This window comes from Amblyraja radiata, chromosome 14, assembly GCF_010909765.2.
Source record: "Amblyraja radiata isolate CabotCenter1 chromosome 14, sAmbRad1.1.pri, whole genome shotgun sequence".
Taxonomy (NCBI): domain Eukaryota; kingdom Metazoa; phylum Chordata; class Chondrichthyes; order Rajiformes; family Rajidae; genus Amblyraja; species Amblyraja radiata.
Window position 1 is genome coordinate 28,740,650 of NC_045969.1, and position 13,437 is coordinate 28,754,086.

Here is a 13,437-nt window from a genome sequence, read left to right on the forward strand (position 1 = left end):
CCATTCCTTCTCCAGAGATGTTTCCGGTCCCACTGAGTTACTCCAGCATTTTATGTCTACCTTAAGTGTGTGAGTGAGTGAGAGTGAGTGAGTGAGTGAGTGAGTGAGTGAGTGAGTGAGTGAGTGAGTGAGTGAGTGAGTGAGTGAGTGAGTGAGTGAGTGAGCGAGAGTGGATGAGAATGCGTACATGTATGTGAAGCAGCAGTAGAAGGAGTTAATACAAGAGAGGCAGAAGAGAATGCAGATGCAGTAATCTGTACCAAGACAAGGGGAGCAACTGGAGCAACTCAGTGGTCAGGCAGCATCTGTGGAGGGTGACGCTTTGAAAGGCTTCAGTTACCTGGCTCCAATCCGACACATTTAGAGGGTTGATCTGGATAGCAGACGGTTCCTGTGCTGTAGATTGTGCTCATTTCATTCTGAATCTCATTTAGCTGGAATTAAAAAAAAATATATATTTTGTATTAAGCATTAGCTTTCTCCACAATCAGAAACACTTTTAACAACATATAAGGTGAGAAACGGATAGTTTAATGGAGATGTGCAGGGCAGGTGTTTTATACAGAGAGTGGTGGGAGCCTGGATTGCATTGCCAGGGGTGGAAGCAGATACAATAGTGTTTAAGAGGCTTTTAGATAGGCACATAGAAGTAAAGGGAATAGAGGGGAATGGTCGTGGACCACGTATAGGCGGGTGAGATCAGTTTAACTTGGCATCATGTTGGCACAAACATTATGGGCCAAAGTTGTTGTTGTGCTGTTCCATGTTCCATGTTGAATGAGTCTCCAGCACCGTGCTTATTGTAATTTCCACAGTGGAGTGATTTTGTGGTACAACTACCCGCAATGTAATTGGAAGTGTAACGTTAATGCAATGATTGTCATATGATTGGCACAGTGGTGAGAGCCAGGCCAGTAAATACCAGCAACTTGAATATAGTTGTGCAGCAACTTACATGGTCAGAATATCACAGGGACGGATAAGAATGTAAACACCTTGTGTCGTGAGTTCCTTGTTGTTAGAATAAAAAAGCAAAGAACTCACAATAAACACCAGTAGAAATGGGTGGAGAATATGGCAGGTGGAGTTTAATCCAAGCAAGTGTGGGGTATTGCACCTTGGGAGGTTGAATGTAAGATGAAAGTATGCAGTTAATGGCAGCATTAATGTATAGAGGGATCTTGGGGTCAAGGTCTATACCTCCCTGAAAGTGGCTATACAATTATATAGAGCGGTAAAAAATTCAGGAAGTTGTGATATAGCTTTATAGGACTCGGATTAGGCTGTATTAGACAATAGACAATAGACAATTGGTGCAGGAGTAGGCCATTCCGCCCTTCGAACCAGCACCACCATTCAATGTGACCATGGCTGCACCCCAGAGTACTTAAGGAAGTAGCTCCAGAAATAGTGGATGCATTAGTAATAATCTTTCAAAACTCTTTAGATTCTGGAGTAGTTCCTGAGGATTGGCAGGTAGCAAACGTAACCCCACTTTTTAAGAAGGGAGGGAGAGAGAAAACGGGGAATTACAGACCAGTTAGTCTAACATCGGTAGTGGGGAAACTACTAGAGTCAGTTATTAAAGATGGGATAGCAGCACATTTGGAAAGTGGTGAAATCATTGGACAAAGTCAGCATGGATTTACAAAAGGTAAATCATGTCTGACGAATCTTACAGAATTTTTCGAGGATGTAACTAGTAGCGTGGATAGGGGAGAACCAGTGGATGTGGTGTATCTGGACTTCCAGAAGGCTTTCGACAAGGTCCCACATAAGAGATTAGTATACAAACTTAAAGCACACGGCATTGGGGGTTCAGTATTGATGTGGATAGAGAACTGGCTGGCAAACAGGAAGCAAAGAGTAGGAGTAAACGGGTCCTTTTCACAACGGCAGGCAGTGACTAGTGGGGTACCGCAAGGCTCAGTGCTGGGACCCCAGCTATTTACAATATATATTAATGATCTGGATGAGGGAATTGAAGGCAATATCTCCAAGTTTGCGGATGACACTAAGCTGGGGGGCAGTGTTAGCTGTGAGGAGGATGCTAGGAGACTGCAAGGTGACTTGGATAGGCTGGGTGAGTGGGCAAATGTTTGGCAGATGCAGTATAATGTGGATAAATGTGAGGTTATCCATTTTGGTGGCAAAAACAGGAAAGCAGACTATTATCTAAATGGTGGCCGACTAGGAAAAGGGGAGATGCAGCGAGACCTGGGTGTCATGGTACACCAGCCATTGAAAGTAGGCATGCAGGTGCAGCAGGCAGTGAAGAAAGCGAATGGTATGTTAGCTTTCATAGCAAAAGGATTTGAGTATAGGAGCAGGGATGTTCTACTGCAGTTGTACAGGGTCTTGGTGAGACCACACCTGGAGTATTGCGTACAGTTTTGGTCTCCAAATCTGAGGAAGGACATTATTGCCATAGAGGGAGTGCAGAGAAGGTTCACCAGACTGATTCCTGGGATGTCAGGACTGTCTTATGAAGAAAGACTGGATAGACTTGGTTTATACTCTCTAGAATTTAGGAGATTGAGAGGGGATCTTATAGAAACTTATAAAATTCTTAAGGGGTTGGACAGGCTAGATGCAGGAAGATTGCTCCCGATGTTGGGGAAGTCCAGGACAAGGGGTCACAGCTTAAGGATAAGGGGGAAATCCTTTAAAACCGAGATGAGAAGAACTTTTTTCACACAGAGAGTGGTGAATCTCTGGAACTCTCTGCCACAGAGGGTAGTCGAGGCCAGTCCATTGGCTATATTTAAGAGGGAGTTAGATGTGGCCCTTGTGGCTAAGGGGATCAGAGGGTATGGAGAGAAGGCAGGTACGGGATACTGAGTTGGATGATCAGCCATGATCATATTGAATGGCGGTGCAGGCTCGAAGGGCCGAATGGCCTACTCCTGCACCTAATTTCTATGTTTCTATGTTTCTATCCCCCATCAGTACCCCGTTCCTGCCTTCGCCCCATATCCCCTGACTCCGCTGTTTTTAAGAGCCCTATTTAGCTCTCTCTTGAAAGCATCCAGAGAACCCGCCTCCACTGCCCTCTGAGGCAGAGAACTCCACAGACTCACCACTCTCTGTGAGAAAACATGTTTCCTAGTCTCCGTTCTAAATGGCTTACTCCTTATTCTTAAACCGCGACCCCTGGTTCTGGACTCCCCCATCATCGGGAACATGTTTCCTGCCTCTAGCGTGTCCAAGCCCTTAACAATCTTATATGTTTCAATGAGATATCCTCTCATCCTTCTCTGGAACACTGAATATAAAATAATAAGTGGCATAGATAGAGTAGATAGATAGAACAGTCAGAATCTTTTTTCCCCATGGTGGAAATGTTAAGTACTAGAGGTCATAGCTTCATGATGAAAGGGGTTAAGTTTAAAGGAGATGTGCAGGCCAGGATTTTTTTATACAGGGTGGTGGGTGTCTGGAACATGCTGCCAGTGGTGGTGGTGGAAGCAGATACAATAGTGCCATTTAAGAGGTTTATCGAAAGGACATGGTTATTCAGGGAATGGAATGATATGGATCATGTGTAAGCAGATGATGTTAGTTTATTTTGGAATCAGTTTCAGCAGAGACTTTGTGGACCAAAGGGCTTATTCCGGTGCTGTATTTCTCTGTGTCCTTTATTCTGTTAATTCTTAAAATCACAGTAATTTATGATGACAATGTGCTATAAACCTGGCACATATTCTCAAAAGTTGGGAAAATCTCACATTGTTTCAAGTCAAAATATTTCCCGATAGGTTTTGTGGTGTAAAGGATAAAGTGGTTTAATAGAAACAGGTATTAGTATTGGTATATTATTGTTACCTCTACCGAGATACAATGACAAACCTTGTTTTGCACACTAACCAGGCACATACTGTACATGAGTCGTACATTAATACAAAAGTACATGCACAAAGAGAAAACAAAACAGTTGCAGAATATAGTGTTAGGTACAGAGAAAGTATAGATTAAAAATTGCAAGGTCTGACACATGATAAGGGGGAAGATAGGGAATTAATCCTTAACATGAGAGGTCCATTCAAGAGCCTAATGCAAAACAGACACTTGATTGGAGAGCTATATTTTCCATGGAGATGGCAGCCAACAGTGGCAGAGAATTCTTTCCAGGGCAGCTCCAAATGTAAGAGGAACCCATAATCAAATGGAACCTCGCAAAGGTTTGGTTCAGAAGCATGGCCAGCACCATGTGTTCACAAATGGCATGAATCCCTGTTATTGATTTTCCAGGCAGCCAACCCCCACGCAGCTGATCTTTTAATTACTCCTAAACCACTAATGTCTGAACAAAGAGCGCAATGTAGTGGTTTACTAAATAAAGCAGGAAATGACAGACAGGAGTCCAACATGAGAAACAGAGACAACATGTTTCCATGGCAAGTCACAAAAAGGGAGTGATACAACTGCTGCAAATGATACAGCATGTATAGTGTCTAGGGGACAAACAACTGCAGTGTGGAATAGCTGGATCATCATGTCACTGTTGTGACTGACAGAACGTTATTAGAGCTGCAGAGGACTCCACCACTGACTGTTCTACCGCGGCAGAGGGCAAATGCGCCAAGCAGTTGATTCGTCCGCCCGGGGCAAGTTTTGAAAGCCTTGGGACAGATGGGGTGGAGTAGTTCTCCTGTCATTAAAGTTTCTCTCTCCTCCATCCCAAACCTCCCCATCCCACCTTGCCCTCCAGCAGCTGCAAGCACAGAACTCCCGCAAACCCCAAGCCCCGAACGCCAACCCGCTGCCAAAACCAAGGGTCACTTCCTGACCAGTCACATGATCTCCCTGTTAATATTGATGCTTCCTTCTCACAATGGAAGATGTTAGGAACTCCTTCAGTGCTCACACTGATTTCCAGTGAAGGATGGATGGGAAGAAACGTTCCAGTACAAAAATAAATCCCTCAAATGTTGTATTGAAAACTCAGAGTCGTAGAGTTAAGCAGCATGGAAACAGGCCCTTTGGCCCAACTCGTACACTGACTATTGAGCACTCAATTATATAACTGCATTTTGATTCTACCCCATAGTCACATCAAACGCTACCACACACTGGGAGCAATTTACAGTGGAAAATGTATCTACCAATCTGTATTGTGGGAGATATTGGAGCACCTGGAGGAAACCCGTGCAGAACGCGCGATCTCCACATTGACAGTGGCAGTGATCAGCATTGAGCCAGGGTCACTGGAGCTGAGGCAGTGGCTCCACTAGCTGTGTCAATGAACATTCCCTGTGATGCATTGATATAGGCTACTAACATAAATCCCAAGGGTTTCTAATATGATAATGATTAAATAAAGATTGGGGAGTTCATTTCAAGGCAGCTGTAACTGCACATCTGCAGCAACTTCCACAAATGCAGATTAATGCTCAGATTGTTACTTACGCGGTTATACTCGCTTGTGGATAAAACGCCAGTTCCTTCGAATCGAAGAATCTCCAGTTGTTGTTTGATTACTGCGTCCTGTATCATAGCGATATCAAATTTGCTGGCATTATGAGAGGCTTGTTGGTAAAACCGGGACCACTCAGCACTTGCCACATTCTGCAAAAGAAATTGTGAGCTGATTTGAATCAAAACCTTGACTAGTGAGTTATATACTATACAGCACGACTAGTTCCAACTGGGTTTTGCACTCTGTGGTATTTCTGATGAAAGTTCATTCACCTGCCAATTCCTCTGTTCCTCCCTCCATAGAAGATATCTGACTTGCTGAGCACTTCTGGTGGATTCTAGTTTTGTTTTAGTGTGAGAAATCCAGGTTCAATGTTTCTAAAGTTTCTGGCATTGCTCAAATTTTAGGATCAACGCCATCCTTTGTTCTATTGACATGTAAAAAAAATATTTTTACTGACTACTCGAATCATTTAATCAACATTTAAACTTAATTTACTTCACCACTGAATCTTCGATGTACTAACATTGAGCTGTTGCCATAAATTAACCCTTGTATTCAAAGTGACAGATTTTAGCTGTTGCAACTTTGTCAACCTGATTTACCACTGAGAATTAACGCCACAGCTTGAGGGATTCAAGAGTACATAGTTATCGGAAAGTGGCATCACAGTGGTAAGGGTGGTGAAGAAGGCTCTGATGTGTTGACCTTCCTCAATTAGGGATCCAAGTGCACAAGTTGGGACATTATTTTACAGCCATACACAAGATGTTGGCGAGGCCACACTTTGATTATTGTGTTTGATTTTTGGTCACCCTGCTATAGCAAAGATGCCATTAAGCTGGAAAGAGCGCAGAGAAGATTTACAAGGATGTTGCCAGGACTTACGGGCCTGAGCTATAGGGAGCGGCTGGGTAGGTTAAGACTGTGTGCATTAGAGCTTACGTGACTCAGTGGTGATCTTATCAAAGTGTATAAAATAATGAGAAGCATAGATAAGGTGAATGCGGAGTATTTTTCTCAGGATAGGGGAATCAAGAACTAGAGTGCATAGGTTTATGATGAGAGGGGAACAATTTAATAGGAACCCGAGAGGCATCTTTCTTACACAGACGATAAGTGAATACGTTTGAATAAGTTTAAGTTTAATGGGCAAGTATTCACATACAAGGAATTTGCCTTGGTGCTCCGCCCGCAAGTGACAACATGACATATTGTGACAGTTAGGAATGACGCATAAAACATTAATAATAAAACATGGTGGGATATGCAGCCCCAGAACCCCAAGCTGCCAAAGGAAAAGATTGAGGCAGCATAATAATCTATCTATACTATTACTAAAACTCTCATCTTGACCACTTCTGGTCTGCATTGTTTTTCGATTTGCACAAAAATGGTACCCTATATCGCTAGGATTTTCCACCACTTTACTCACCGTTCTCCTCTGCTCCAAGCGCACCAAGTTTTGTTCCGATCAGTGGAATATTAGAAAAGTTATGGTTTAAAAAATCGTAAGATCAGCAGATTGGTCTTCTCGCCTGTCTGTCAACATGAAGGTAACACCCATTCCGGGGGTGAGGAGAATAAAGTCCCAGAGGCCAGGTGTCAGTCAGTCAGCCCGGAAGCCGTGAGTGAGAGTTGAGTCCAGAACTGTGAGTCCACAAGCCGTTAGTGAGTGTACTGTGACTCCACAAGCCTTGAATGACTGAACTGTGAGTCCATAAGCCGTGAGTCAGTGAATGTGAGTCCACCATCCGTGAGTGTGTGAACTGGGAGTCCACCAGCCATGAGTGAGTGAACTGTGGGTCCACCAGCCAGGAGTGAACTGTGAGTCCACCAGCCGTGAGTGAGTGAACTGTGAGTCCACCAGCCTGAGTGAGTGAACTGTGAGTCCACCAGCCATGAGTGAGTGAACTGTGAGTCCAACAGACGTGAGTGAGTGAACTGTGAGTCCACCAGCCGTGAATGAACTGTGAGTCCACCTGCCGTGAGTGAATTGTGAGTCCACCAGCCGTGAGTGAGTGAACTACGAGTCCACCAGCCATGAGTGAGTGAACTGTGAGTCCACCAGCTGTGAGTGAGTGAGCTGTGAGTCCGCCAACCGTGAATGAGTGAACTCTGTGTCTACCAGCCGTGAGTGAGTGAACTGGGAGTCCAAGAATCCATTCGGCCCACAATGTCCATACTAGCCCTCTGGAAACAAGTCCCTTTGGCCCACACTCATACTAGCCCTCCAGAAAGCTCCTCCCCACTGGCTACCGCCTGAAGCAATCCCCCTCCCCCGGCTGTAGAACGCTCCACCGGCCCCCTACAGCCCCGCCTGAAGCTGACCCCCTCCCCGGCTGCAGAACGCAACATGAGGGGCAACAAGAAAGAATGGACTGAATAAATCTCCTCTTTAACGTTTAAATTGTTATATTTTAAGCTTTAATAAATCCCTTTTCCACTTGCCATGCCCGTCAGCTGCACCTGCGCAGTGATACCTGCAGTGTTCTACATCACAATGGGAGCCCAATGGGAGGGAATAGCAGCGCCGCTGGAGAGCCGCTAAGAGTGGATTGGGGAAGCTGTTTGAGGGGGGGATGGAGTGAGTGCATGGGGGGGGGGGCAAGGGGCAGAGTGGGGTGGGTGAGGGGAGGAGGGGGGATCAGGAGCGTCACAACAGGAACCTGTCAGCCGCACCTACGCAGTTGGGGGCTATGCGTGAGTGGTGGAATATTGGAATTGGCGGAGAGGTGGAATATTGCATTGGGGTCCAGCCCTCCCATGTGAGAATGGGACCCAATGGGTCCCACATAGTCTAGTTACATTTAAAAGTCACTTGGACAGGTACATGACTTGGAAAAGTTTAGTTTCTGGGCTAATGGGACTAGCTTAGGTGGAGCATCTTGGTCAGCATGGACGTCAGGTGGAAGGACCTTTTTCTGTGCTGTAAGATGATGTGGCTGCATGAAATCTGCACTTCTGCATGTTTGATTGCACCCACACATTTCTAGTTCTAATTGATGCATCAGATGAGTGATGAGCAGAAAGTAAATACACCTCATCCAGATAGAAATGGACCACTCACAACATTAAATCATAGAGTTGAAGAATCATACAGTAAGGAATTCAAAGTCAAAGTCAAAGTAGCCTTTATTGTCATTCAGACCTTTCGGTCTGAACGAAATTTTGTTGCCTTGCAGTCCTACATATAATAAAAATGACAAAAACACACAATAAACACAAATTAACATCCACCACAGTGAGTTCACCAGGCACCTCCTTACTGTGATGGAAGGCAAAAATATTAAAGTCTTTGTCTCTTCCCTCCTTATTCTCCCTCTGTGCCGAGGTGATCCAGGCTTCGGATCTTGTGACCCCACCGGGCGATGGTAAGTCAGTCCCGCGGCTGAATCCAAGCACCGCGAACGGGCCGGTTCAAACTCCACGGCCCGGGGCGGTCGAAGCTGCCGAAGCTGCCGCCCTCCAGTCCAGTCCAAATAGGTCCTTGCCAACCACCAAGTACTAACCCCATTTGCCAGTCGGCAGCATGTAGTCCTCTATCCCATGGCGCATCAAGTGCTCATCCACATTCAGGCGGCAGAGTACACCAAGAGCCTCACAACTCCACTCACCTGAGTTTAATTCTGCGCTGTTGTATGTTTCGGGTGAGCAGTTTGTTTGTTTTGCCAGTGTTCAGTGAAATGGAGTCATGCAGCATGAAAAACAATAATTTGGCACACTAAGTCCAGGCTGACCAGTGGGTATCCATTAGTATTAATCCCACCTTCCAGCACTTGGCCTGTAACATTCTGATGGGCAATATAAGTGCACATCCAGATACTTAAATGCTGTCAGAGCATCTGCTTCCAACATTCTCTCTGACAGTGCACTCCAGGTACTCACCATCCTCTGGATGTAAAAGTTTCCTCCTTGGATCCCCTTTAAATCTTTTCCCTTAACTTACATTTATACCCCCTGCTTTTATTCACCTCTGCTAAGGGGAAAAAGATTCTTGCAGTGTACCCTATCAATATCCTCAAAATCATATACACCTCAGACATGCGCTCTGTTAACCTCCTCTGCCCCGGGGAAAACAGACCTAGCCATAAAAATCCAATCAGATTGATCAGACAAGATCTGTCATTGACAAAGCCATGATGGTTATCTCTGATTAGTCCATGTCTTTCCACGTGATCATCGATCCTGTCCCAGAATATTTTCTAAGAATTTCCCTTCCACTGATGTTGAGCCCACTGGTCTTTAATTGCCAGAATTTTTTCTGCTGCCCTTCTTGAAAAGAAGGACCACGTTTGTTGTTGTCAAGCTTGGTATAAACACATCAGGCCCTGGGAATTTATCCAACATGAAGCTGCCCAAGCTAAATATTTCCCGGTTGCGAATCACTTTAACTCTCCTTCCCATTCCCATACTGATCTTCCTGCCCTTGGCCTTCTCCATTGCCAGAGTGAGGCCACACGCAAATTCGAGCAACATCACCTCTTATTTCGCTTGGGTAGCTCACATCCCAATGGTATAAACATTGAATTCCCCGATTTTAGGTAATTCTTACAAAAACCCCTCTCTTCCTCCTCCACTAAAATTCAGTGAGCTAGTTTCACCTGTCCTTAACCAACAGACAGCCTATCATGGGACCTCCTGGCTTGAAGTTATCTGTAGCCGGCTCCAATTTCTCCTGTTTTTTTTCTTTGCTTCCACTTTTTCCCCCACCCTCCCAACTACATTTAGTCTGAAGAAGGGTCCCAACCTGAAACTGCATTTCGTTGTCTCTGTTGTCTCTGTACTGTACAATGACAATTAAAGTTGAATCTGAATCTGAAACATCACCTATCCATTTTCTCCAAAGATGCTGCCTAACCTGCCTAACCTGCTGAGAGGGAATGCTGCCTAACCTGCTGAGTTACTCCAGCATTTTGTGTCTATCTTTGGTATAATCCAGCATCTGCAGTTCCTCCTCTGGCAACGTTTCACAATTCAACCACCCTCTAGGTGAAATACATCATCCTCAAATTCTCTCAAAATCAATTACCCTTACCCCAAACCTATGCACTTCAGTCTGAACAGACTGCTCTGTGGTAAGGGTTTTCATCATCCACCTTATCTGTGCCCCTCATACCTTTATGTATCAGGTCATCCTCAGCCTCATCTGCTCTGAGGAAAACAATTTGCATTCCCTCCAAATAACTGAATTAGTTCATCCATCCCTGGCAACATTCTCACTGCACCCTCTCCAGTGTAATCACATCCATCCTGTAGTGCGGTGACTAGAACTGCACATAGTACTCCAGTTGTCACCTAACCAACATTTTATTAAATTCTATGCCCTGGCAAATAAAGGCACGTATCTCATATGACTTTTTCAGCACCTTGTGCACCTGTGCTGCAAACTTCAGAATCATTGGACTTGCCCACAAGGTTCTTCTGTTCCTCAATATCCCTGGCATCCACCATTCACAGTGTATGTCCTGCCCTTATACATCCTCCCAAATGGTGTCATTATAACCTTATTTGTATTAAATTCCGTCCACCGTTTCTCTACTTATCATAACATCTCATCAATATCATTCTGTATCACTAATTTTAGTGTTATTTGTGAATTTAGCAATCATATGTTCCACACTCACATCCAGATTACTAATGTGTAACACGGTCAGGGTTCCAGCACAGTTCCCTCCGGTACACCACTGGTTATAGGTTTCAAATCAGAAAACCATTACCCTCCACCTCTTAAAAACCAAGCAAATTTTGGATCCAATTTTGCCAAATTTCTCTGGCTCCCTTGGGCCCCTATAGCTTTTGACTAGTTTCCTGTGCCATGCTATGGTCCACGTGGATTACTTCAGCTGCACTACCCTCATCAGCCACTAGGTTACCACTTCGGAAATGTAATCAAATTAGTTAGACAGGATCATCCCATGCCTGACTGGTGTGTTCCTAACTAATTCCTGCCTCATCATGTACAATTTAATTCTGTTCCTCAGAATGTTACCAACAATTTATTGCAGTTTTAAAATGTATTGTTATTTCGTCATTTTTATGGTCCATTGCAAATCTGGGACATCAATTGTTTTGCAATGTTCCATAAATGGATGTTATACGACACTTCATTATGTTGTAAAGATTTGATTTTGCTGAGGACAGTTCAATGTTTTGCTGATGGCAGCATATTTTTTATCTTAAGGTGGAACAAACACAGTAGCCTCTTAATCATTTCCATAGTAACCAAGCCAAAAGTTTCAGGGTCTATTGGAGGGATTGTATGATCAGTTTACAATCCAGTCAGTCACTGAGGCCCAAGCATTGCCTCTATTTCTTTGCCCCTTTTGTATATTATATTTTCTTATGGTAAAGAGCTTTACAGTGGCATCATGTCTCTACCATTCCTCAGAGATGTCCTATTAATTCCTTTCTCCCTTTACCCAATCTCTCTTACACATGCCCATTAACATCACCCCGCCAGCCCAATTCTCCTGGAATATGGGAATAAATATTAAAGCACAGAACCTGGTCTTTTGGGCCAAAATGTCGATGTTGACTTTACATCCCCCGGGTGCACAGGGAGGCTGTTACAAGCAGTTGGTATTCAGAACGCAAAACATCCAGAATCAGATAAGGTGTTGCTACGACAATAATGAACTGAGGACAGCACTCTGATCTCTGAGTCGGAAGGTCACAGGTTTATGCTCCATGTGTGTTACAGAAGCAAAAAATGAAAAAAACGTTATTTCAGTACACTCTAAAGGAGTGTTGCACAGTTACAAACTAAGGTAATCAATATATTGATGCTTAAGTCGAGCAAAAGTTTAGTAAAGATGATGGAGACATAGATGCTGGAATATTGAGTAGTCTGCTCAATCAGACTGCTGGAGGAACTCAACGGTTCAGGCAGCATCTGTGGAAGGAAATGGACAGATGACAGTTTGGGTCAGGACCCTTCCTCAGACTTCTGAAGACTGAAGAAGGATCCTGATTTGTCTAAGAAGGAACTGCAGATGCTGGAAAATTGAAGGGAGACAAAAATGCTGGAGAAACTCAGCGGGTAAGGCAGCATCTATGGAGCAAAGGAAATAGGCAGCGTTCCGGGTCGAAACCCTTCTTCAAACTGATGTGAGGGTGGGGGAGGTGGGAAGACCCCCCCCCCCCCCCCCACCGATGTTGACCTATCACCTGCCATGCTTTTTTCTGCATGATGGGGGAGAGGTCACGTCTCTGTCTGAGCTGTGAATCAACTGAATACACTGAATGTCTACTGAACTGTGAGTTTGGTGTTTTGTGTGGTTTTATGGTGGTTTCACCCTGCATGAAATGGTATGAAGCTGCATTTGAATTTGGTGGCCTTGCACCCTGCTTGAAGTGGTTGGAAACTACACTTGAATTCAGAGGCCTTGCACCCTGCTTGAAGTGGTAGGAAACTGCATGAATTCGGTGGCCTTGCACCCTGCTTGAAGTGGTAGTGAACTGCACTTGAATTTGGTGACCTTGCACCCTGCTCAAAGTGGTAAGAAACTGCTTGAATTTGGTGGCCTTGCACCCTGCTTGAAATGGTAGGAAAATGGATTTGAATTTGGTGACCTTGCACCCTGCTTGAAATGGAATTTCAAGGAATAGCCATGAATCAACTGCCAGCCCACCAGCTGTGAGTGAGCTGCCAGCACATCAGGCTTGAGGGACTGAGCTGCCACCCCAAGAACCCATACCAGCGCTCCAGAAAGCCCCCCCCCCCACTGGCCACCAATATTGGAATTGGTGGAGAGGTGGAATATTGCGTCGGGGAACCAGCCCTCCCATGTGAACATGGGACCCAAAGGGTTCAACAGTCTAGTGTATAGATACAGAGAAAAGATTTGCTAGCCAAGCAAATCTTACGATAATAAGTGCCACCATACTATACATGAATACAACAAGTGATGCAAAAGAGAAAATGAATAGAGTGTAGAATATATTGTTACAGCTACATAGAAAATGTCGATTTAAAAAAAGTTCAAGGGCCTGAGTGAGTTAAATTGGGATATTAG

At 44.5% G+C, this 13,437-nt stretch overlaps 1 protein-coding gene across 1 annotated transcript in view; it reads right to left on the reverse strand.

Moving 5' to 3' along the window:
- Positions 1-13,437, reverse strand: part of ace2 (angiotensin converting enzyme 2) — a 45,958-nt gene that overhangs the window by 30,719 nt on the left and 1,802 nt on the right. The window contains exons 2-3 of the mRNA XM_033032921.1: positions 5,410-5,568; positions 341-434 (exon numbers count right to left, since the gene is read on the reverse strand). Of these exons, the coding sequence (XP_032888812.1) occupies positions 341-434; positions 5,410-5,568 (253 nt within the window). The remainder of the gene's footprint in view (positions 1-340; positions 435-5,409; positions 5,569-13,437) is intronic.